Source organism: Prionailurus viverrinus, chromosome A2 (genome assembly GCF_022837055.1).
Source record: "Prionailurus viverrinus isolate Anna chromosome A2, UM_Priviv_1.0, whole genome shotgun sequence".
Lineage (NCBI taxonomy): Eukaryota > Metazoa > Chordata > Mammalia > Carnivora > Felidae > Prionailurus > Prionailurus viverrinus.
The window spans coordinates 39,586,232-39,612,150 of NC_062562.1; the positions used below are offsets into that span (position 1 = coordinate 39,586,232).

Here is a 25,919-nt window from a genome sequence, read left to right on the forward strand (position 1 = left end):
TTTGTGAGCTTTCCTTGAAAAGCTTACAGACAAGAGAAGGTAGTAGAAATGAACACACTGGCTGGGAGCCAGATGTTTTGGGTTCTGATGCTGTTTTGCCAGACTAGCTTTCTACACCTCAACTTTCCCATTTGTAAAATGTCAGGGTTGGAGAGGCCTTCTGAGATCTCGCCCTCTCTAACTTCCTGGGTGCTTATGTAAGACAATCCCAATCATGATGATAATAAAAATAGAAGTCACGTTAAGTGAGTGCTTACAAGTTCTCTGGCACCGTGCTACATGTTTGATATTCACCATTTCACTCAAGTCTTGGGGTGGGGGGGAGTTTACAAACTCCCATTTTATAGGTGAAGAAACTGAGACTCTGTGAGTTTAAATCACTAGCCCAAAGCCACACAGGAAGTAGTTGAGTTGGACTTCGAATCCAGATGGCTACAATCCCGAAATTTTCATCTCTTTTTTGTATGCATTGCTTCTTTTTAAGGTGGGTCAAGGACGAGCCTTGGGTTCAGGCAGGGAGGTATTTTTGTTATGATTATTAATAACACAGAGTGTGTTGGGTTTTTTGTTTTTTATGCGTACTCTGACCGCTGTGTGTACACACTCAATTCTCCCAGCACCTGTACAAGGTGGTCGGTACTAGTGCCATCCTCACACGGGCGGGGAAAGTAAGGCTCAGAGAGGCTCTGTAAACTGCTCAACATCACACAGCTAGCAAAAGATAAGGACTCAAATCCTGGGAATTGGCCAGGAGCACCCCGCCGCGACCACTCTAGCTGGAACAGGGGTGCGGCGGGCCATCGCCAGGGGAGAGGCGGGGCGTCGGGCGTCTGCCGGGTCTATGGGACAGCCCTGGCGGCCCGCCTCCGCCGCGCACGCGCTCTCGGGCTCGGCTCGGGGCGCGCGGCGGGCGCGAGGACGGCGGCAGGGAGCGTGCGCGCGGTGACGTGCCGGGCGCCATGTTGGAGGGCTGGTGGTAGCGGCTCGGGGAGGTGTTCGCTCTCTCGGTCTCGCTCTCTCGCTCGCTTCCCCCGGCTCCCTTCGGTGCCCCCCCCGGTCGCCTGCGTGCCGGAGTGTGTGCGAGGGAGGGGGAGGGCGTCGGGGGGGTGGGGGGAGGCGTTCCGGTCCCCGGGAGACCCGCGGAGGGAGGCGGAGGCTGCGAGGGACTCCGGGAAGCCATGGACGTCGAGAGGCTGCAGGAGGCGCTGAAAGGTGGGGGTAGCTGCCCCCTCTCCCTTCCTCTTTACCCTCCACAGCTCCTTCTCCTGTTTTTCTGGGCTGGGGGCTCCGAGGGGCCGGGCCGGGAGAGGGTGGGTTGCGCTTCCCCGGCTCCCATCCCCCTCCCACTTCCCCAGGGGCGGGGAGCCCTGTGGGCAGCTCCCTCCCACCCCGCTCTGGGCTTTGTGTCGGCCGCCGGCGTCTGGGCTGGGGGAGGGGAGCCGGGGAAGCTCTGGTAGGGGCCCCAGCCTCTCGCCGACCCCTCTGGGGTGAGGTCGTGGGCCCGCAGCCCCGTTCCAGGCAGGCTCCGTTCTCTTGTCAGGCCCCCGTTCGCCAGGCGTCGGGCTAAGCGAAAAAGTAGAAGGTTTGGGGGGGGGGGGGTGGCGGAGAGAGGGCGGTAGAGCAACTTTAAAGAGTCTCAGGAAGTCTTTTTCAGAGCTTCTGAAGTCATTCCTCCACGCGCCCTGATTCTAAGGTGGTCTCCTTCCACGCAACAGGCTTGAGAACCGTGGTTCTCAAACTTCGAATACCGTGTGATTTCAGCATTTTCGGAATTATGAATTGACATCCAAAATCATTTGGGAACGGCTACGTTAGGTAGCTGCAGTTTCTTAAGACGCAGGTTTATGAACTTAACGCAGATAAACAGCTTGTGGAAGTTGGGGCCTGGGATTTGTATTTTAACTGGTTTCCCAGATAAATGTGATGTTGGTGTTCCTCCGGACCACACTTTGAGAAACACCACATTAAGGCTTTGTGGAGAGGTTGAGTGCCCCCTTTAGGGGGATTCTTGTTACGTGTGAAGAGACACATGCTGGAACTAGAACTTTGGGAGTCAGTTGGTTGAGAGGCTGATTTTTTTTTTTTTTTTTTTTTTTTAATAATTGCTTCTTAATATTTGACGAAGGACTGGGGAGAAAGTTTGTTTTTGTAGTGCTTCGGAGATGGTTCATGGCCTTTGAGAAACACTGATAACTTTTCTTTTTTCCCTTATCTAGATTTTGAGAAGAGGGGAAAAAAGGAAGTTTGTCCTGTCCTGGATCAGTTTCTTTGTCATGTAGCCAAAACTGGAGAAACAATGTGAGTTGAAAACATGTATTAGTTGTTACGGTCCTGTGTATCATTCAGAATCGCTTAGGAAAGGGAAAAAACTATTTCAGAAGAAGTGAATAATACGTGTGTCCAAACTGTACAAGCTGCAGTTATTAAAGCATTTACTAAATGCATATACTTTAGTTGCTTTATGTATACTCTGTAATGAGTTTTAAAAATTTGTTAAAATTTTCTTTCTATCTATGCTTTTGTACATTTAGAATTTATTAGTCTGAAGAGCTAGAGAAAAGAATGCCTATCCCGTCTGTTATGACTCTTTTGGCTATAACAAACAGACTTATTTCCAAAATTTTGTGGCTTTGATTCTGTCTCAGTTTTTTTTTTTTGTTGGTGGTATTTTCCAATATTGTCCTGTATCCAACCTTTTGTTGTCATATTTATATATTTGAGTGTTTGAAGTGTCATTTCTATTTATTCTCTTGAGGACTTCTGGTGATTATCTGACAATTTCCAGATGCTACAGTTTTGACTGTCCTGTAAACTTTCTAGGATAGCTAACTTGTTACATATGCTCAGCATTTTATTAGGCTTGTTTCCAAATGTTGTGAATCTGAAACTTAAACTATGAAGTTTATTTTCAAAAGGATCCTTCCATCTCATTGTGTGTGTGTAGTTTATGTTGCAGGAGTTGTTTTCACCATCACCAAGTTAATTTGTAGAAAGTAGTGCAGATTTGTGACTTCCTTGTACTCTTCTCTTTGGGTGGGGGGTGGGGAGCAGGAAGGAGAAAGATTTCTTTGGGTGCAGTGTTAATAAGTGAGCCTTCTTTTGGCTCCCTTATGTCCTTTTTGTACAGTTTCTTTTGAGGCCTACTATAAGAGTGTAAGGTTTAGCAAGTGATAACTGCTTTCTTTAGCTTTATTAGCCAATGTTCATTTCTCACAAGATTGGCTTGTGGCTCTAGTGTGTGTAGCCTTCTAACAACTAGCCTAATTTAGAAAGGAAAAAGATACTCTGATTGAGTGGTCCTGTAGACAAACTGAATCTCTGCAGTGCTTTATTAAAATTATCATCAGCTTAAGAATCTGATGTATTCAATCTTACATTTTTATTTATTCCACTTAAAAAATGGAATCCTTTAGGGGAAAAATCATTTTTGCCTCTGAATTACTCTTAGAGCATCTTTTAAAAATTGATGGAACATAACTCACTGGTATTTATGTAGATAAGCTTAAAAATGACTAGATGCCAGGTTTCAAAAAGAAATTAATCCCTAAATGGTAAATACTCTTGATTGCCACTGTTTCTTTTCAATTGTTAGTTGGTCCAAACTTATCTCCGTACAGTATCGGGAGGAAAAGCTTTTTACTTTCAGAGTTTTGATACACAAGATTATATCAAACTATTGGGAGATAAATACTTAAAACCTCCTCCTTATCAGTTCTGTACAAACTGTCTTCCCTTTTGATAACTTTCATTGGCTGTAAATGTGTAAATAGTTGAAAACTTCTGAAAGAAATGTTTTTTAATATCCTGTTTGGATCACCAGGTGGGTAGGAAAATTTAACCTGATTTTTGTGGATTATTTTGTCTTGATAGAGGTCTTAAGGTCCACCACCTTACTCCCTCCCCCCTCCAACCTTTTTACATTTACTAATAGTATTTTGTATTAAAATGGTGGTGTTAGATTTTTTATAGCATTTGGAAAATATTTTTAGAGTTACTAAAGCAGCTGGTGTTTACAAAGTTTTAGCCTTTGTTGCTTAACATGAGCATGCCTTAATTTTTTTTTTTTTAATGTTTATTTTTGAGAGAGGGACAGACAGTGTGAGTGGGGGAAGGGCAGAGAGAGAGAGAGAGAGAGAGAGAGAGAGAGAGAGAGAGAGAGAGAGAGAGACGGAATCTGAAGCAGGCTCCAGGCTCTGAGCTGTCAGCACAGAGCCACATACTGGGTTCTAACAGGATCGGCAACGGCAAGATCGTGACCTGAGCCGAAGTCCGATGACACTTAACCCACTGAGCCACTCAGGTGCCTCTTAACTTTTGATTCTGAAATTTGCAAAGTTTCTGTCATTCATTTATTGTTAAATTGAGCTTTATGTAACTTCTAAGATTTTAACAAGAAAACGTAAAGAACAGCAGATCAGGTCCCTTTAGTGTTTTAGGATAGATAGGTTGCTTAAGATAAAAATTGCGTAGTTCTGTTTTTATCTTCATTGATACGTTATAGTAACAAATTATTAACAAAAAAAATATTTGAACTTTGTTTATGGATGAAAATTAGTGACAACTTAGGCTATTTATTTTTCATACAAAAAGAAAACAATTGATTTGTTTTCTAAACAGTTTGATTTCTAAACAATTTAGAATTCGAAGTATAGGTTTTTACTGAGCAGGAGGTTGTAGGAAAATTAAAGAGCCCTGGAACAATTTTGCTTTCTGGTCTATTAAAAATTACCTATAAACATCTAATATAGGAAGTTGGGAAAGATGCCAAGACATGGTGTACTAAACTGTTATGAATACAGAGATTATCTAAAACAATCACCAAATTTGTTGGTTTTGGCTATTTGAAAAAATTGTATTTATGTTGAAAATGGGACATTACCTTGAACAAAACTTTTCTGAAGGTAACAGTTTGTAACTTAATGCCAAGTATATATTATGTGTTGGATAAACAAACATATGTGGTGGGTTTCAATCATGAATTTAAACATTTGATGGGTTTCAGTTGTAGATTTAAACTTATTTGATAAACTTAGTTGCAGTTACTCTTTTTGGTGGGCTTATTGTCCCATGTTCGTCCTATGGGAGCTTCTTTAATTTGATTCCAGAGTCCTTTGACTTAATAGTATCAGTAACTCCCTGGTATGATCTGAGCTCGTTCCTGCCCAGACCTGGAATCAGCCGTTTCTCAAGAAGCCATGCCTTCTTTTAGTGGGAAATGGTCTTTAAAGAGTACAAACTGGAGAGGAGAGCTGCTTATTATTACTGAGTTGGTCATTGTTTCAAGCCTCTTCAGTGGATAGAAGCTAATGAAATACTTAATGATTCATACTGATGGTTCCAATTCAAAATCAGGACTACAGTGTTTTATTTCTTCCACAATTTTGGTTCCAAGGACACAGGGGAAAAGTCTAATAATAATGTCACCAATGTAATTATTGGGGACATTAAAAATATTTCATATCTCTTCCAGTTTGTAGCCCCCATTTAAGAAAAGTAGTTGTATCTACATTATCTGGACATGTAACAATTATAGAAGTCTCTCTTAACCATCACTTAATCTTTTATAATGGCTCTATTTCAGATGCTCACCCTAGTCCTTAGGTCAATATCTTTAGTCAGTTTGGTTGTCTGGAGTTCGTTCTGTACTAGATTCTTTAGGCAGAGCTCATGGGAGCATTCCTGAGTTCTTGTATATTTTTAAGAGTTTGTGCCCTTTGTTCTTGAAGGTCAGTTGGGTTGGAAATAAAATCATTGGTAGCGTAAATGTGTTAATTCCATTGTTTTCCTGCAACTCAAAGTTACTATCAAAAATCTGATGATAATCTAATTTTCTTTACCTTGTAAGTCATCTACACTTTTTGCCTAGATTCCCAAAGAATTTTTTTTTCTGTTAGGTGCAGTAATTTTTTTGGACTTTGTTTTAGTATTGGGCATTTTGGGTCAGTAAACTCAGGTATGTGGTGTGCTCCTTCAATCTGTATTTTCAGATTTTTCATATCTTTTTTTTTTTTAATTTCAGGAAATCAAATTATGTCCTTTGATTTTTGTTGTCCTCCCCGCCCCCCCCTTGTATTCTTATTTGTCAGATCATCTTGCATGTCTTCAGTATTTTGTCATTTTGTTGAATTCTTTTTCCTTATTCCTGTTTTTAAAAAAACAGTTTTATTAAGGTATAATTTATATGCAGTAAACTTCATTTGTTGAAAATATGTAGTTTTCTAAATTTTGATACCCACATTCAAACTTTGACCACGCTCAACATTGTGAAAATATCCATTCATGACTCCTAGAAGTTGCCTCATGCCCCATTGTAATCTTTCTTCCCTGCGCATGGCTCCCCTGCCCTCAGGCAAGTAATGATTTACTTTCCATCACTTTAGATTAGTTTGCTTGTTCTAAATTGTATCTAAATGGAATCATACAGTTTGTATCCTTTGCCTTCTTTTACTCAACCGAGATCCAGGTTCGGGTATTAGCAGCTCATTCCTTTTTGAGTAGTATTCATTATATTGATGCCCTACAGTTTTTTTAATACAATCATTTGTGATGGACATTTGGATTATTTTGTTTTTTCTGTTACAAAAGCTGCTATGAACATTTGTGTACAAATCTGTATGTGGACATATGTGTTCTTTTGGATAAAAACCTAGGTGTGGAATGGCTGGATCATGTGGTGGATGGATGTTTAACTTCTTGAGAAATTGCCAAACTGTTTTCCAGAGTGATTGCACCAGTTTGTATTCCCAGCAGTACTTTGGGAGTTGAGTTCCAGTTCTCCACGTCCTTTCCAACATTTAGTATGGCCATTCTTTTTTGTGTTAGTCATTCTAATAGGCACATATTGCATAGTGGTTTTAATTTGTACTTCCCTAATGACTAATGATGTTGCATATCTTTTCATGTGTTTGCTGTATGTATATCATCTTTGGTAAATTGGTTCTTCAAATCTTGCCCATTTAAAAATTGAGTTGTTTTCTTACTGGTTTTTGAGAGTTCTTATATATGTTACAGATAAAAGACCTTTATCTGATATGATATGCAAATACTTGCTATAACAGTGTGGCTTTTCATTCTCTTGATAGTGTTTTTCAAAGTGCAGTTTCTAATTTTTTTTGTTTTAAAGAATGAACTTTATTTTTATTATTATTTTGAGAGAGCCAGAGTGTGTAGGGGAGGGTCAAGGGAGGAGCAGATAACAGGGAGGGGGAGGGAGACAGACAGACAGACAGACTGACAAGCAGGCTGCAGGTTCAGCATGAAGCCTGATGTGAGGCTTGATCCCACAAACGTGAGATCATGACCTGAACTGAAATCAAGAGTCGGATGCTTAACTGAATGAGCCACCCAAGTGCTCCTGAAATTTCTAATTTAATTCTATTTCGATTTTTAAAAATATCTTCCTTTGAAGAACTCTTACTGCGTTACCTCTTAGGTTCTTTTGTTCTCATGTACTTTCTAGTTTATTTCCTGAAGTAATGTTTTAAGTTTCTACCTAATTGGTTGCCGAATTCTATTGCTTCATTTTCTGAGTTTGTCTAATTCTGACTTATATCATTTTGTTAAGTGTCTTTAGCTCATTTATAAATATTATACAGATTTTGTTTGTTTTTGGACGAGTGTTTGTGGATTCCTCTCATTGTCTGTAGGGACGTTTGTTCTCCTTACTCTCTCTTTTTTTTTTTCCTTATAATCACCTTGTACAGGATTTAACCTTGATATTTTTCTCTTGTACTCTTTTACGTGAAATAAGTTTTCCTGACCCTTGAGAACAAGATAGGGCTCAGTAGCATTCCTAACTTGGAGCTCTCTTGTTGTTTGTAGTGTTTAAGAACATGGAGCTTGCTTTCTGAAATTTCCAGCTTCCCTTTTCCAATTTCTGCTTTATTTGGATCCTGTCTTTCCTTCATCTTTATTGTCGTCTTATACTGGGGTCATCTCTGAATGGGAGCTCTGGTTGGTCTTTTTTTTTTTTCCCAACGTTTATTTATTTTTGGGACAGAGAGAGACAGAGCATGAACGGGGGAGGGGCAGAGAGAGAGGGAGACACAGAATCGGAAACAGGCTCCAGGCTCCGAGCCATCAGCCCAGAGCCTGACGCGGGGCTCGAACTCCCGGACCGCGAGATCGTGACCTGGCTGAAGTGGGACGCTTAACCGACTGCGCCACCCAGGCGCCCCATGGTTGGTCTTTTTTAAGAGCACATGGGAGCAAGACTGCTGCTGTCTTTCAGCTCTCATTGTGGGTCCCTTCCGTTTTCTCTTCGGTGGAGTGGGCAAAACCCTTTTCAGTTTCAGCTGCTGTTCTCAGATTGGCGTATCATGATTTCTAGTGAATGCTTGTTGGCTGTTTTGTGGTTCTATTCCTAGGCCCTTCAGGTACACCATGACTTGTTTCTGCTTTCTCTTCCTCGGAACCTGATACGGTACAGGTCATGTGACTGTCATTTTTCTCACCTGTTTTACTCTTTGGGGTTTGAGAAATTGACTACTTGGTCAGCTAGGGTTTTTTTGTTTTCCACCTAGTTTTATTATAAGTTCATTTCTGTAACTTTATTTTTGTTAATTGGCTTTTCGCTTTGGTCTAGTTAAGTCTGATAGAGTTTTGGAGACATGGAAAACTGTAGCAGCACTGTTACCCTCTCATAATTAGACTTCTTCTGAAAACTTACTAGTATTCTCAAGTATAAAATGGGAATAATAGTAGCCTCTCCTAGTATAAGTAGTTAATACAGGGAAAACTTAGCACATTGTTTGAGTAAATGCTCGATAAATAGTCGTCATTCCTGTGTTGACACTGCTTATGTTGGGTCTGCTTTATCCCCCCACCACCTCCCTGAAATTTCAAGTTCTCTGTGTTGAGCGATTTTGACATATGATTAGGAAAATAAAAGTTAAGTTGCTTAAAAGTAGTTATCAACAACTAATTATTGAAAACAGTTGAATTATAAAATCTCCTTACATTGAAAATAAAATCTGCATTATTAAAAATCTCCTTATGAATGAGGCTGTTAGATCCTTCTTCTGTGAGTTTCTTAAAGGAGGAGATTTTGTTTTGTCAACATAGTTTCTAAAATGTCATTTTCCTAAACTGCCTTCCTGATTTTTGCCACATCTTTCTAACTTCTGTGTAATTAACACTCTTCTCTAGGTTGGCTTGCTTTTTTTCAGATTTGTTTTTAAGTTTTATTAAGTAATCATGAACCCAAGATCAAGAGTTGCATGTTCTTCCAAATGACCCAGCCAGGCACCTCTTTTCAGATTTTTTTCAAAATAGAAAAATATTACAGAAGTTAAGTGCTCATTTTGCCCTTCCCCATAAATATATTACTATGTTAATTTTATTCCCCTTGCAAGAAACAAGATCTGAAACCACTGGTTTGTTGCATTAGTTCTATCTTTTAAAGTTTCTTTAAAATCTGTAAGTACTAAAATACATACCTAATATGAGTTTTCCATGTGCCACCTAAAGTCCTCATGTACCACCGTCACAGTGGTACACAGGAAGCACAGTAGATTTTCAATAAATATTAGTTAAGTGAATGCTCTTTGTTTCAAATATTACAATAACTGCAGTGATTAAGGTATGAACATGAATAAAATTATAGTCGTTTTCATTTCTTTCATCACATCATGCTGTAATCTGGATGTGTCTTCTACATTGCACAAAATTGATTGGTGCATTGGAAGATAGACCTGTCACCTTTGTTTTTTGAGTAAAGTTAACTTCAAATCTTCAATCTCTTTGGTGTGCAAGTGAGCTCATATTTTCCATGTTAAGATTTTTATTAGTAGTTGGTCAGTCCCATAATTTCATGAGAGTTAGCAGGTGGTAATATCATTCTTGGAAGAAACATGGCTTGAGTTCTGAATTCAGCTTGGCGATTTCTCCGTGTGAATTTGGGCACATTATTTGTGAGCTTGTTCCTCATTTGAAGAATGGAGCTTATACTCTATAGTTGTCTCAGCTCTTGTGAGGACTCCAATAAATGAAAGTAGCTATAAATACTAACATTTGGGAGTAAAAATTAGAATTGTCTGTATGTTGGGCATAAATTCAATGATTTGGGCTTAAGAAACAAGCCTGCGGTACTTTATCCTGTGGAAGGAGCTCTGGTTTGAGTCAGGAGAACACCCAACACCTGGGTTTGAATTCCTGCCTCTACCCGTTAGTCTGTGGCCCAGGCTGACTTCTCTGTGCCCTAATTTCCTCATCTGTAAAATATGAGTAATAAAATCTATCTCAAGGTGTGTTGTGGGGATTCAGTGGATTTATACATCTAAAGTTTTTGATACAATGACTGGCACACAATGACAGCCCCCTCCCACCGCCATCCTTTAAATGGAAGCTGCTGTAACTGTTTTACTTACCATTATTTAAATCATCTAAGTTACTAAGGGACACAATTTGCTCTGATACAGACTGAGGGGTTTGTAATAGATGACCTCCAAGGTTTCTCCCAGCTTGAAGAGCTTATAGGAGCCTGTTGAGGCAGTAGTTATGTAGTTATCTGGGGGTGGTATTGCAGCAATAATGATTAAGGGTGGAAATGGGGCACAGTGATAGTCGTTGAAGTTAAAAATATCTGCTGATGGTGAAAGATGTTAACTGTTGGGAGTATGTTGCAGACAAAAAAAAAAAAAAATGGAGAATTGGTTTTCTATACTTAGATGAGAAAGATCAGTCATTGTTACCACTTAATTTATTAGAGCCACAAAGAGGTTCGTTCACAGAATGCCATTCATAGTGTACCCTGTATACATGTGTGGTTTTTATCTATATCCAGAGATCCTCTCTGTGCCTGCCAATTAATGCATGAGTTCAAAATGCTGATGGTCTATTACTGGAAGTTTGAAAAACTTCATGCTGCTTCAGAACATCTTATTAATAAGAAATTAAGGAATTTATGATCTAGAATTTACTATGCTTTCCCTGTGTTTTGTGGACTGTAGATCTTTTACCTTAATGATACAGGAGTTTGTCATTGAGGTGAATGAATGTGTCTGTCTGCCTCCCTCTGCTGTCTTTATCTTTTCTTTCTATACCAAAATCAAGTTTCAGTATCAGTAGCAAAAACAGACAAAAAACCAACCCATATATGTATTCAGTGACTGAAACAGTATAGACAGTTGAGGAGGAGAACGTTGGCTGTTATTTCATTTAATACATATGTGTGTGAAAGAATTTTACTTTAAAAATAACCAATGAGGGGCACCTGGGTGCCTCAGTCTGTTAAGCGTTCAATTTCGGTTCAGGTCATGATCTCACTGTTTGTGAGTTCAAGCCCCACACTGGGGCTCTGCGCTTAGAGTTCAGAGCCTGGTTGGGATTCTCCCTCCCTCTCTCTCTCTGCCCATTCCCCACTTACTCCCTCTCTATCTCAAAATCAGTAAATAAAAATATTTTCTTAAAAAGTACACTTAAGGGGCGCCTGGGTGGCTCAGTCGGTTGAGCGTCCGACTTCGGCTCAGGTCATGATCTCGCAGTCTGTGGGTTCGGGCCCCGCGTGGGGCTCTGTGCTGACAGCTCAGAGCCTGGAGCCTGCTTCAAATTCTGTGTCTCCCTCTCTCTCTGCCCCTCCCCTGCTCATGCTCTGTCTCTCTCTCCCTCAAAAATAAACATTAAAAAAAATTTAAAAAAATTTTTTAATATTCATTTTTGAGGGAGAGAGAAAGAATGTGAGTGGGGGAGGGCGGAGCAGAGAGAGAGAGAAAAAGGGAGACAGAATCCTAAGCAGGCTCCAAGCTCTGAGCTGTCAGCACAGAGCCCGATGTGGGGCTCCAATGAGCCGAAGTTGGATGCTTAACTGACTGAGCTACCCAGGTGCCCCTATTTTTGATCCTTCTAAAGTGTTATTCTCCTTTTGTTACTTGCATGTGGTGCTTCTCAGTACTCCTACATAGAATTTTTGATTGATTTTAAAATCGTGAACCTGAAACTGGGATTTATAAGGGACTAGAATTTTCACTTCTGTTTTGGGTTAAAGTTCTTTTATCTAATTAAAAGGCAAACTTGTAGTAAACATTTATTTTGTGCCAGACACTGTCAAATATTTCATATGTCTATCTTAATTTGATCTTTACAACTACTGTCTGAAGTAGGTATCTCTGCTTTTTAAAAGATGATACTGGGGTGCTCAGTTGAGCATCCAACTCTTGATTTCAGCTCAGGTCATGATTTTGAGGCCCTGAGATCCAAGGGCTGGGTGTGGAGCCTGCTTGAGATTCTCTCTGCCCCTCCCCTGCTTTCTGTCCTGTCTGTCTTTGGCTGTTTCTAAATAAATAAACAAGCCTTTTTTTAAAAAGAGGGTACTGAGGGTGCCTGGATGGCTCAGTTGGTTGAGCATCTAAATATTTCAGCTTAGGTCACTATCCCGGGGATCAAGTTGAGCATAGAGCCTGCTTAGCATATTTTATCTCTCTCCCTCCCCCTCCCTCCCTGCTCTCGAGAGGCTAGCTTGCTCTATCTCTGCCTCATATAAATTAAAAAATAAAAGAGGATTCTGAGGCTTAGAGAACTTGAAAGTTTTAAGGTTGTGCATCTGGTGAGTGACAGAATTGGAATTTAAACTCAGGCATACCATACCGACTTTAGGTTCTCTCATAACTCTTACTTTTTTATACCCCTTGTCCCTTGTGCCTGGATGGCTCAGTTGGTTGAGCGTCTAAATCTTCATTGTTGTCTTCACATCTTTCCTCTTTACTGAAGAAATCTGAGAATCTTTTTAAAATCATTAGAATTTGAAACTATGCTTTTGATAAGAATCTGTTACTAATTATTTCTGAGATTTTCTTGCTGCTTATCTAATCCTGATCTGAGGCACCTGTCCTGCTTTCCCTGCATTGTAGCATACTATAGTGTGATCTTCTAAGCCCTGAGACCATGGATAGTTGCCTGGGAATTGTGGCAAGAATGGGGAGGTTGGGTGTGGTAGTTTGGGACTTAAGAAAATTAAGAAAATCTATGTCAAGAGCATCAGTAAGGTAAAGAAGTATATATTTGATATACCCTTAACATGTGTAAGTTAGACTATTTCCAGTAACTTCAAAAGTTGAAAGCTTGTAGTAATTATAATTTTGCAGAGGTGTAAATTTGAAGCATATAGGTAATGTGATTGATGTATATTTAAATTGAAAGTATGAGCCTAATTTTCTTTTTAATGTATGCATTTTGGATTTGTTATTCTTAGTCAACCAAAAATATTAACCTTGCGGGTTAGGTGGTAATATTTCCATTTACTGGTGATGAAACTGGAAAAAAATATGCTGTAGAAGAATCTGAAATTTGAGAGGTATAAGAGCTGTTACAAGTGCATTTGTAGTGTGCCCTATTGCGTATCTCATAGAAGGAGGGTGAGAGCTTTTTTTTTTTAACTGATGAAATATTTCTATTCAGAATTGTATGTTGTAAAGTAAATTTTATATTTTGGAAGTTGTTTTATTTTGGTCTTATTTTAGGGATATTGTCCATGGTGACTGCAGGGTGAGTTTTGAGATTATGGCTGTTTTGTCTCAAAGTGGTTCTTTAAAAAAAAATATTTTTTAAACATTTATTCATTTTTGAGACATGGAGCATAATTTAGGGAGGGGCAGAGAGAGAAGGAGACAGAGAATCTGAAGCAGGCTGCAGGCTCTGAGCTGTTAGCACAGAGCCTGACATGGGGATTGAACTCACAGACTGCAAAGTTATGACCTGAGCTGAAGTCCAACGCTTACCTGACTGAGTCACCCAGGCGCCCCATCAAAGTGGTTCTTTTCCTGGAGACAGGTCCAACTTTTCTAGGGATTTTGAACAATAGGATATTTCTGCAAGGAGTAATCTTAAATGGGGGTAGAATGTGGCCCGGTTTTCTTTTTTCCCCAATTAAGTATTGTTAGTGAATTCAGGGTTTTCCTGGGCATGAGCTGTTGTTGTAAGACAAGTAGTCTTTCTCTTCCTCCTATATAGATACTGATAACTCTCTTGTCTTGCCCTGTTTATATTAGAGGGTTCATGAGGACACCTGTCACTGTATCTGTTTTTTTTGTAAATATTGTCTGTGGTATTTGATTTTGCTTTCTTAGTTGTTAGAGGATATGACAGAAATCAATGCCACAGTCAGGATGTGGCCACTTTAAAAATTATTTTCTGACAAAATTTAGATGAGTGAATAGGTGGTAAATTTTAAATACTTAAAACTTTCAGTCTTTCATATTTTAAGTATCTTAATATGGAGACTATCATCATACTGTTCTGTTCCTGTTCCCATTTTAGTTAAGGAGAAAGTTAGAATAACTGCATATTGAGTTGAATGGATCACATGAATTAAATACTTATTGTCTCCATACTGTAAAAAAAAAAAAAGTCAGATACACAGATTATGGAAATCGGTACTGCTTTAGATAAGCCTGTCTCATTAAAAATTTTTTTATTCAAAGCACTAACAATAAGAAAAAAATCAAACTGTACCTTTAACCCGCTTCTTCTATATTAACAGAATTTTTCTATGTTATATAAATGTATGTGTTGATTCTTTAAAAAAAACCACCTAATATCAAACATCTGCAGTTTGCAGAATACTTGCTGTATTGGCTGTCTTTTCTTATCAAAACACTTAAGTTTACCTTATTGTGTTTATGGGTTGCATACTAGTCCTTTGCTTGGGGTATACTGTAATTAATTTAACCTGCCCTTCTTTGATGATTCTTTAGGTTGTTTATATTTACAGACAATTGAAACAGTGTTTAAGTGAGCATATTTATGCTGGCACAGATGCAAGAATGGGATCTATAGGTTGAAGTCTATATTATTATTATTATTTTTTTTTTTTTAATTTTTTTTTTCAACGTTTTTTTATTTTATTTTGGGACAGAGAGAGACAGAGCATGAACGGGGGAGGGGAAGAGAGAGAGGGAGACACAGAATCGGAAACAGGCTCCAGGCTCTGAGCCATCAGCCCAGAGCCCGACGCGGGGCTCGAACTCCCGGACCGCGAGATCGTGACCTGGCTGAAGTCAGACGCTTAACCGACTGCGCCACCCAGGCTCCCCTCTATATTATTATTTTGACAGGTATTGCCAGGTATTTGGCCTTCCCAAAAATTTTTTCAACCTATGCTTATACCAACAGGGTGTGCAAATTATCTCTCTACCACAGACAGCACTGAGCATTATTAGGCTTTTAAATATGAAAATCTGATAGATAAAAAATAGTATCTAACTTTAACTTGTTTTATTTTGTGTCTGCATCTTTCCATTTGTCTGTTATCATTTATAGTTTCTGTCGTCCTCATTTATGAAGTTATGATTTGGTTTTCAGATTTTTATTGATAAAAATGTTAAGTATCCTGATAAAGTTGATTCTAAATAATTATACTTTTTAAGTTTATGTATTTTGAGAGAGAGAGAGAAAGTACACATGCTGGTTGGGGTGGAGCAGAGAGAGTCCCAAGCAGGCTGTCTGCTGTCAGTGTGACACCCAACATGGGGCTAGAACTCACACACTGGAACCACGAGATGATGACCTGAGCTGAAATCAAGAGTCAGATGCTTAACCGACTGAGCCACCCAGGTGCCCCTAAATAATTACACATTTTATTGTGTTAGGAATAATTTGAGTTTACGAGTCTCAAGCAGCAAGTTGTTTTAAAAAGATGGTCATGACTGTATATCAAAGAATAGTCTTTGTTATGGTTGGTGGATTGAATTGTTATTTCTGGTGTTTGTCTTATTAGTTACACTCTCTAGACAAGTAGTCATATTTATCAGTAACAGTGACTTCAAATATATAGTCTGAGCAGTGGCTTCAGTTTTAATGACTGTGTTTGAAATTTTGTCCTTATAAAAGAAATTTTTTTTCGCAGTATGGTTCTCGCCTGTTTCTTTGTGAATTGGCCAAAACAAACCACTTAGCTTAAGGGAAAAAAAACCTATATTCTGCTCTTAGGTTGACTGAATACTGAGGGCATTCTGAGATCTCAAATGTCAGTCATACTCAAGCAGAAAGAATGAAATTATTTCTCACAACAATGGACATGTCTTAAGATTGTTCCTACTATCTTTAGTTTTGAATAAATACATACTTTTTTTTAAATGTAAGTAAAATATTTAATCTTACCTGTGGTGTGTATGTAAGCTTATAGGACTTTGCAATAATTAGAAGTAAAAGTAATTGCAGATGTTTGAGATTTTGAGATGTGGGCTTTTTCTTTGAATTTGCATTTAATTCTATAATATATGTCTTCACTTAAAAAAAATTTTTTTTTCAACGTTTATTTATTTTTGGGACAGAGAGAGACAGCATGAATGGGGGAGGGGCAGAGAGAGAGGGAGACACAGAATCGGAAACAGGCTCCAGGCTCTGAGCCATCAGCCCAGAGCCCGACGCGGGGCTCGAACTCCCGGACCGCGAGATCGTGACCTGGCTGAAGTCGGACGCTTAACCGACTGCGCCACCCAGGTGCCCCTTCACTTACTTTGTTAAAAATATATATCAGTGGTTCTTAGCCTACGATGATAATGACTGGAGACATTTTTGGTTGTTACTAGTGGGGGAATGCTACTGGCACGGAATGAGTAGTGGCCAAGGTTGCTGCTGAAGATAACTCCCAACAACAAAGTATTATCAGATCCAAAATGTCAATGATGCTGAGATTGAAAGATTCTGCTTCATAGGAAATAGCATACATCAAACTTGAAAATGTGTCTTAGGGGCACCTGGGTGGCTCAGTCGTTTGAGCGTCCGACTTCAACACAGGTCATGATCTGGTGGTTCATGAGTTCGAGCCTCGCTTCGGGCCCTGTGCTGACAGCTCAGAGCCTGGAGTCTGTTTTGGATCTGTGTTTCCTTCTCTCTCTGCCCTTACCCTGCTCATACTCTGCTGTCTGTCTCTCTCTCAAAACTAAATAAATATTAAAAAAAAATGTTTTTAATGTGTTTTATAGTTCTTTCACCTGTAAAATAAAAACAGTGGTGGGTAGGATCAAGATGTTTAACCAAAGCTTCTAGCTTTACCTTTCAGAATTCTATTTGAGAAACTTCATAAACTTCAGTTTGAGAAGTAGATACTACTTGAGAAAGAGTTATAGTCTAATTATTAAAACGTTATCTTTTTTGATGTTCAGTAGATGGAAATCTTAAAAGTTATGTCTTTAATCAAATGTTGCCCAGAAAATTCTGTTTCTCCTTTGCTCTCAGCCTCAAAACACTTCTGACACTACGTGTGTGGGCTTTCTTCTCCACACCGAGCAATTCTGTGACACCGCGGAGTGTCCTACAATTCAATTCAGTTCAGACTCTCTCTCCCGTTTCAGATGCCAATCAGCATTCAGCTTGTTACCCAAGCTTCTGAGTAGCAGGCTAAACAGAGGTTTTCATGGCTTGCTCCTTGGGTTCCATTAATTCACTAGAGTGGCTGCTCACAGAATTCAAAAAAACTGTTTACTTAACTAGATGACCAGTTTATTACACTGGTTATTGAAGGATACAAATGAACAGCCAGATGAAGAGATACAGTGGGCCAAGTCCAGCAGGGTCCTGAACATAGAAGCTTCTGTCCCCATGGAGTGTGGGGTGCATCACCCTCCCAGCATGTGGATGCATTCTTGTTCATGATTCTGGAAGCTCTTTGAATCCATAGTTTGTAGGTTTTTATGGAGGCTCCATAATGTAGACCTGATTGATTATTCACTCCACTTCTAGCCCCTTTCCCCTCTCTGGATAATAGGGAGGGGGCGGTGCTGAAAGTTCCCAACTTTTTTTTTTTTTTTTTTTTTTTTTTGAAAGTTCCCAACTTCTAATCCCAACTTGGTCTTTGTGATGACACACCCCAACCAGGTGCCCACCAAGAGTTACCTTAGCTATTTCAGGCGCCTGGGTGGCTCAGTTGGTTAAGTGTCCAATTTTGGCTCAGACCATGATCGTTAGTTAGTTGGTGAGTTCAAGCCCCACACTCAGCTTTATGCTTACTTACAGTTCAGAGCCTGGATCCTGCTTCAGATGCTGTGTGTCCCTCTCTCTTTCTCTGCCCTTCCCCTGCTCATGTTCTCTCTCCCTCAAGAATAAATAAATGTTAAAAATTTTTAACAGAACAAAAACGGTATATGTTTAGGGTTTCAACATAAAAATTTTGGGCGAACACATTCAGTCCATAACATTTGCAACTGATTTGTGCAATTAGTGCATCTTTCTGTTTTTACATCTACTGATTGAATTCAGGTGTGGATTGTTTTATAGACATGCATTCTTGAAGTTTTTGAATTTCAGTTTTGTGAAGTAAATGTTTTAGGTACATTCTCTTTAAAGGAAATGGGAAAGAGAAGGGACTGGGATTTATTGAAAACATGCTATGTGATAATCCATACTGTGTGACATTCTGTATAAGATATGCTGGTGTGAAATTCACTGAATGCAAAAGTTCCTTTTGTTATTTTTTCACCACTTAGTTTTTGTGTAATTTCTGATTGTGCATTTTTTGTTTAGTGTTCCTTCATTCCTTAACATCTCTGTGAGATGTTACTTAAGTCAGCAAATACTCAACATATAATCTGTGCTAGGTACTGTGCTAGTTGCTGGGAATGCATTAGTGAGCAAACAAACCACAGTTGCTTATGTTTATTATTTTGGCAGTAAAGTATTATATTTATATGATACTTTGTTGCTTTTATCAACATTCCCGTGTATCAAGTACGTTAACTTCATTTTTAAAGTTAGGACAGGTGGAAACTTTAAATGTAGTTATTTAAGTTAGTAATTTTTGTCATTTGATTCCTGAATTAACCTATGAGCCTAAGACTATTTAGGTATTGAAGAGGTTAATCCATAATAATTTTTGTCATACATTTCTGTATTTAAATTTTGGGTAGGGAGGGAAAGGTTTTAGTTTCCAGAGATAATAGTCTCATAATGTATGAGGTGCAGAACTTTGTTAGATTACATGGGAGTAAAATTGAAATTGCTTTAAATTTCTGCTTTATTCTTCTGTGTATATATCAATTCCATATATTTCTCAAAATTTTGACATAATTACAAATTTTATTAAAATAAAGGTTTAACCTTAGATTTTCTTTGCTACCCAAATAAACATTTTAAGACATTCAATTTCAGAGATATTAAAATATGGAAAAAAACATATCAATGAAGAAAATTCATTGAAATTTTATTTCGAAAGTTCCCAACTTCTAATCCCAACTTGGTCTTTGTGATGACACACCCCAACCAGGTGCCCACCAAGAGTTACCTTAGCTGTTTCAGGCGCCTGGGTGGCTCAGTTGGTTAAGTGTCCAATTTTGGCTCAGACCATGATCGTTAGTTTCTGTTATTCAGGAAATTCTGAAGATTTTAGGAGCTCTATATTGGGAACTGGGGCAAAAGACTAAATAGTAGAACAAAAGATTGTCCTAATACCCCTATTTTCAAGGGTTTTAGGAGCTCTGTTAGGAATTAGGGGCGGAGACCTATATAAATTTCACAAATACATCCATTAGCTTCATGGGACTCATATACATAGGGGAGAGAGAAGCTTTAATTCCTCACTTCATTAAAAGGGTACTGTACTGGCTTTGTGTGTTAACATTAGCTACTCTGCATATACCTTGAGAGGGTAGGGTTAGGTACATTGAATCAGAAAGGGGTAAGTGAAAGGTAAATTATTTGTCATCTTTCAAATTTAACTGCACATTAAAGTGAGGCCTATGTTCGTTATACATGCATTTCATAAACAAGCTGACAAGATCATAGCAGCAGCTGGAAGTACAAAATGAAGAGGCCTGCTAAACCTGCATATTTTAATGTAATTACTAATACTTCATTAAATACAGTACAAATGGTAAACTGGATGGAACACCGGATGAACAGATGTAGACCAGGACTCTTCTAACTAGGATGTATGGTCATTTTCCATTGTTCCCTTTGAAGTCACCATTCTTAGCATTACTAGTTAATATCATTCCTTGTTTATCATTCTTTCATTGAGATTATTCTTTAAAATTCTTTATTGATTTGGGTTCATCTTACCTTTTCAGTCTTATCTTTTGCCACCATTTGTAACTTCTCCAAATTATTTGCATTTCAGTGAATATGCAGTGTTCTCTTTTGCTAGTAGTATTTAATTCTAATAGCATCTTTCTGTTGGTTGCCTCTGTTCTTCCTTGTGGCATGACCTCCACTTGTCTTTTAACATTGTTCAGATAGCTCAGTTCAAATACATAGCAATCTGCTGAAAAGCTTTTCTCAGATTCCTTTTTCTTAATTGAAACTACCGTATTTCTGACATGCATTGATCACGTTTCTGTTGTAGCTGTTTGCTTACTAATCTGTTTATACTTGTGGTTCCCCAAGTGTTGAGGGGGCTGAAATTCCCTTACTGAGAATGTGGCACGAAATAGGAGCTGGATTAAATACGTAAATGGAAGAAAAATCAAAATGTTGTCTTCTTCTGTTAAAGAAATATTTTAACTTGAGAAAATAATAGAAACTGTTGTTTCCAAATCATAAGGTTTGTGTATGTAAGAGGGAGAGAAGCTTGCTTTCTCTTCCCTTTTAATTTTCCCTGTGTCTAGATTCTATTTATCCTTTGTCACCTTTGCTTGTGTCTAAGCCTTCCCAGGTTTTCAAAAAAGATAGTAACTTTGCTGTTATAAATTCTCCATTTACCATTTTCTGCTGTGTATTATGGATATATTAATACAGATATTATTTCTCCTGGCTAGCTAGGTAGGCTCTTTAGAGATCATAAGTTGGTTTTTGATCTTTATATCCTTCTGTGTCATATGTCACTGTTTCTTCAGTAATAGACTTGCTGTCTTATTTTGGGTTACGAGAACAAAATATCATAGATCACATGGCTTCAATAACAAATTATTTTCTCATAGTTGTGGAGTCTGGATATCTGAGATCAAGGTGCCAGCATATTTGGGCTTCGGTTGAGGGCTGTCTTCTGGCTTGCAGAAGGCCACCTTCTTGCTTTGTCCTCAGATGCACTGTGGGAAGAGAGGATAAGGGAGGTGTAATAGCTTGCTGTTCCCCCCCTCCCGTCCCCTTCCCCATCATTAGGGTCGCATCCTCACGGTTTCGTCTATACCTAATTGCCTCCCAAAGACCTTATCTCTAAATACTGTATATTTATATTGGAAAAGATAAAATTCAAACCATAATCAAGGGATAAGGTGCAAATAAAGAAGCAAATAGCAATAACGTTACTTTATTGGCAGTAATCTGTCATACAGAGGTGGTCAGTGTATATAACAACATATAGGATCTTTGACATTCTGGAGGGTTACATGCAGAGAACAAAACTAAAACCCACATTGCCTGAATACCGTGCGTGGGTAGGCTGCTAGATTGAATGATCAAATGGTTCATTTGGGGACGTCTCCTTAGACTTGAATTAATTTTTTAGTGTCATAGCAATTTAAATATTACACCATAAGAAGTAAACTTTTAAGTTGTAGTTTGAAAATACCGAAGAGACTTTTTTCTCAGCTCAGATTTCTACTTAAAGATAGAGCATTAAGGATGTAGTCCTCAAAAGAAAAATAGCTGTTTGAAAGCATCAGATTCATTTAAAACTATCTTGCTTGCAAGCAGGACAAACTGATTTTGGTTCTCTTAAGCCCAAAAGAAAGTGAGAAAGGAAGAGAAAGATTTTTTGGAAAGATACTGAGGTAGACAGAATTTAGAATCACAGGGAGAGTTAAACTACCAAGCCAAGGATAGGACGATGGGGTACCTTGGGGGCCTCCGCCATAGAAGTTGCTGGATCTCTCCTTCGGATTCCTGCCAAACGGGTGATTTAGTCCAATAACTTCCATTGTGTGTTCTCTCCATATTTCACATTTCTGGAGGAAAATGTCCAATTGGCCTAACCCAGGATTAATCCATTTCTTTTTTAGAGGAGGAGGCAGGTAACATGGACAGGGAAACAGTTGGTTCTTGGAGGCCCATCTTTGTGTATTACATCCCTTTCCTAGAAAGTGGCTGGGGAACCAACTCATTTGGTGTATGCTATAATCAGCATATGTGCATATACAGTATCCCCAGTTCATTATACAGGTAAAGTATTAAAATTATTACCTTAAAACTGGTAGGAGATTATAACTGTGACTTGGGGGAAACAACTCCTGTTCTTTTATTATGAGAAATTCATTGTCCTTACCAGGATCTCTGAATTGTTGAAATGCTTACAATTTGAAGGATAGCTTTTGCTTAAGTTCTTATCAGAATGTTCTCATAACAAAAGACAGTTCCCTCCCCAAAGATGAATTCTCTTGCATGATGCTTAGCTTCTTAGTACCTCTTAAGGGGGAAAAATGGTCTGGGGCAGAACGTAATAGTTGCTTTAAGGGAGTAATAAAAATGCTTTGAGAGAAGTAGAGTAACAAGTTGATTTCTGAGGATTGGGGAAAACTTTGATACCAGAGGCAGTTAAGCTCAATTCCGCTAGAGGGAACAATAAACAAAGGGATAGTCAGGAAAAAGTGAATGGTTATGAAGGTGTATTTGGGACAAATCAGAGTATCTTGCCGATACAAAGAATTTTGCATTTAGAGAGACCTTAGAAATTATTGAAGGTTTTTTTTTTTTTTAGCAGAAGAGAGAGAAAGCAGAGCTTTGCCTTGGGGAAACTAGTGTCTAATTCAGGTGAGTTACTGGACTTTAAGATAGAGGAAATGAGAGCTTGAAATAGGGCAGTGTTAGTAGGAATGGACATGGGAGATTCTCAAACATTGGGTTATGGTTCTGTAGACATTATCCATCATTCTCATCTTGCCTGAGTTTCTGTATAGGCTTTTCTAAATGGTTTCTTAAAATGCAGTTTTGCATTCCCTGTTTAGTGTCTAATCTATGCTACTAGCCATGGACGTGCTACAATGTAAATAACATGTTATTTCCCTGCTTAAAATTTTTATGCACCCTCCTTCTTGCTTAAGTTAAAATTTAAGATCTTTATTATGTTTTAAGATGCATATGATTGTGTCTCTGCTTAGTGTGATATTCCCCAATTTGCTCCCTTTGTTTTTTTCTGCTTTGCTAAACTACTTATAGTTCTCTGGTGGATCATGCTCTCTCATCTCAGTGACTTTGCTTACTATTGCCTCTCCCTGGAACAGTCTCTTTTCCTTTGTGCTCATCTTTTTAAGATCTGTACTAAGTCTGGAAAACTTTACTCCAGGTAGATCAGTCTTTAGCCCACTTCCAGTACTTTGTGATTGCTTCCATCATTATTGCATGTAGGTTTTGTTTTGCTGTCTTTTTTACACTTGATCTTAGCCAAAAGGCCGAGAAATGATGTTTTGCTGTCTTTTTTGCTTAGATGTGAATTCTATGAGGCATCTAGACTTTTTTTTTTTTGTATCTTTTCCTACTGTACAGTAGCATACAGATGCATATTTGCATTGCCTTTCTTACGTTCTTTCTTTTCTTCTCTTTTTTCTTTTTTTTCTTCTTTGCCTGTAACTAGATGTCCTGACTTTATAGGAGTATGGATTTTGAAGCCAAATGCCTAGGTTAAAATCCTGGCTCTGCCACTTACTAGTTGTGCAACCGTGGGCCGGTTATTAAACGTCTTTGTTTCTTAGTTGCCTGCTGATGGTAAGATTGATGAAATAATACTGCCTAACTCATAGGGTGGTTGTAAGGATTGAATTAAATGTCCAAAGTGCTTAGACCAGTGTCTGACATTGGTGGTTGTGTGTTTTTACTATATATTGCAGTTCACATATGAATCTGTACTCCTTTTGCAAAAACAGTTGCACATATAGTGCTTCCAAATTTGTTTGGAAAGTGGTATTTTCCTGATTTTTTCCATACTGTAGTTGGGTTGCATTATTCCCACCAAAGCATGCTTCAGGATATTCACCAAATAATTACTGAGCACTTAACTATTTGTCAAACATATTTCTGGTAGTTTGATATATATTTAGGTGAAGAAATATGTGGGCACATAGTAAATGTAATAAATTGCATGTTATGTGATTGTAAAGGCAATGGAAGAATAAGAAGAGTAAGGGAAATGAGAGTTAAGGGTCAAGAGGTACTTGTAATTTTATTATTTTTTTTAACGTTTATTTATTTTTGAGAGTAAGAGGCAGTGTGAGGGGGAGAGAGACACGGAGAGAGGGAGACACAGAATTGGAAGCAGGCTCCAGGTTCTTGAGCTGTCAGCACAGAGCCTGATGTGGGGCTTGAACTCACGAAACAGTGAGATCATGACCTGAGCTGAAGTCGGACACTCAACTGACTGAGCCACCCAAGCGCCCAAGAGGTACTTGTAATTTTAAATGCAGTGGTCAAAATAAGCCTCCTATAGAAGAAGAGCATTCCAGGGAGAGGAATCTTCCAGTATACAAGTCCTTAAGTAAGAGTGTGTCTTGCCTTTTCACAGACTAATAAGGAGGCTACTGGAGTAGACTGACCAGAGAGAGGAGGTCAGAGACGTAAAGGGGATTGGAGTTAGCTTATGTAAGGCAGTGTGGACCATTGTAAGGACTTCGGCCATTACTGTGACTGAAATTGGAAGACATTGTGTAGTTTTGAACAGAGAAGTGACATTATCAGACTTAAGTGTTAGGATTGTTTTACAAACGGCTGTGCTGAAAATGCACTTTATGTAAAATAAGCCAGAAGCACAGGTTATTGAAGATTGATAGTAGCTTGGGTAGCAGGAGGTGGTGAGGATTAGTCACCTTCATTATATATATATCTGGAAGGTTTAACTGACAAGATTCCTTGTAGATAGGCTGTAGTGTATGAGAGAAAGAATGGAGTCAAGAATGACTCAAGGGTTTCCCCTAAGCATGGAAGATGGAATTTCGTTACACCTGAAATGGAAAAGGCTGTGGCAGGGGCAATATTTGGGAAAGATAAGCATGTTCAGTTTTGGACATGATGAATGTTATGTTAATGTGGAGCAGGTGCTTGGGTGGATGACTGTGGAGATCAGGAGGTATAGTTTTGGCATATAGATGGTATTTAAAACCTCCAGACTGGATCAGATCACCAAATGTAGATAGAAGAGATAGTCTGAGCTTTGGGTCACTCCAGAATTAAGCAGTTTGGGAAACTTGCAAAGGAAAATGAGCAGCAAAGACCAGTGAGTTAAAAGAAAACCCAAGAAAATAATTAGGAAACAGTGATCAGCTGTGTGAAATACTCTTTTAGGGCAACTAAGGATGAAGTGTGAGAATTGAACTTTGGATTTAGCAATATGGAAGTCATTGATGACTTTGTTAAGATCAGATTAATTTTAGTGGTGCGGCTGAAAGCTTGATTGGAGTGAATTTGAGAGAGAGAGGGAGACAACTCTTAAGGAATTTTCCTGCCAAGGAAAACAAATGAATGATGTGGGGGATAGGTGGGTCAGTGGAGGAAAGAGGATATTTTTGAGATGGGAGAAATACTGATATATTTCCATGGTATAGTGGAAATTATTAGATATTAAAAAGTAGATATAAATGTAGTAAGTAGGAGAAAGATGGAATTACATGAGTGATGCTTTTAGGTGCACAAATGGAGAATCTGGTAAGTTAATAGATGAGAGAATGTATAGTTCATCTGTGATTACAGGAGGGAATTCAAGGTGTGTGTATATGATCCTGATAGTAGGTGGTTAAATGTGGTAGAACTTTGGAAATTTTGTTAACTGCTTCAGTTTTGTAAGTAAAACAGGAAGAGTCTGTGATGGTGAAGAACTCGATGGGGATTTGAGGAGAGAAGATATAAAATAGTTACCTATAAGGGTCTGAGAGTGAATAAACTAGGGAAATATATTACCTGTCAGCGTTAATAGTGTACTTGAGGGGCGCCTGGGTGGCGCAGTCGGTTAGGCGTCCGACTTCAGCCAGGTTACGATCTCGCGGTCCGTGAGTTCGAGCCCCGCATCGGGCTCTGGGCTGATGGCTCAGAGCCTGGAGCCTGTTTCAGATTCTGTGTCTCCCTCTCTCTCT

At 38.8% G+C, this 25,919-nt stretch overlaps 1 protein-coding gene across 1 annotated transcript in view; it reads left to right on the top strand.

Moving 5' to 3' along the window:
• The first annotated feature begins 941 nt into the window (after positions 1–941).
• PPP4R2 (protein phosphatase 4 regulatory subunit 2) overlaps positions 942–25,919 on the top strand; it is a 51,071-nt gene continuing 26,093 nt past the window's right edge. Inside the window, exons 1-2 of the mRNA XM_047848941.1 lie at positions 942–1,212; positions 2,217–2,298. Coding sequence (XP_047704897.1) covers positions 1,179–1,212; positions 2,217–2,298 — 116 coding nt within the window. The 5' untranslated portion in view covers positions 942–1,178. The remainder of the gene's footprint in view (positions 1,213–2,216; positions 2,299–25,919) is intronic.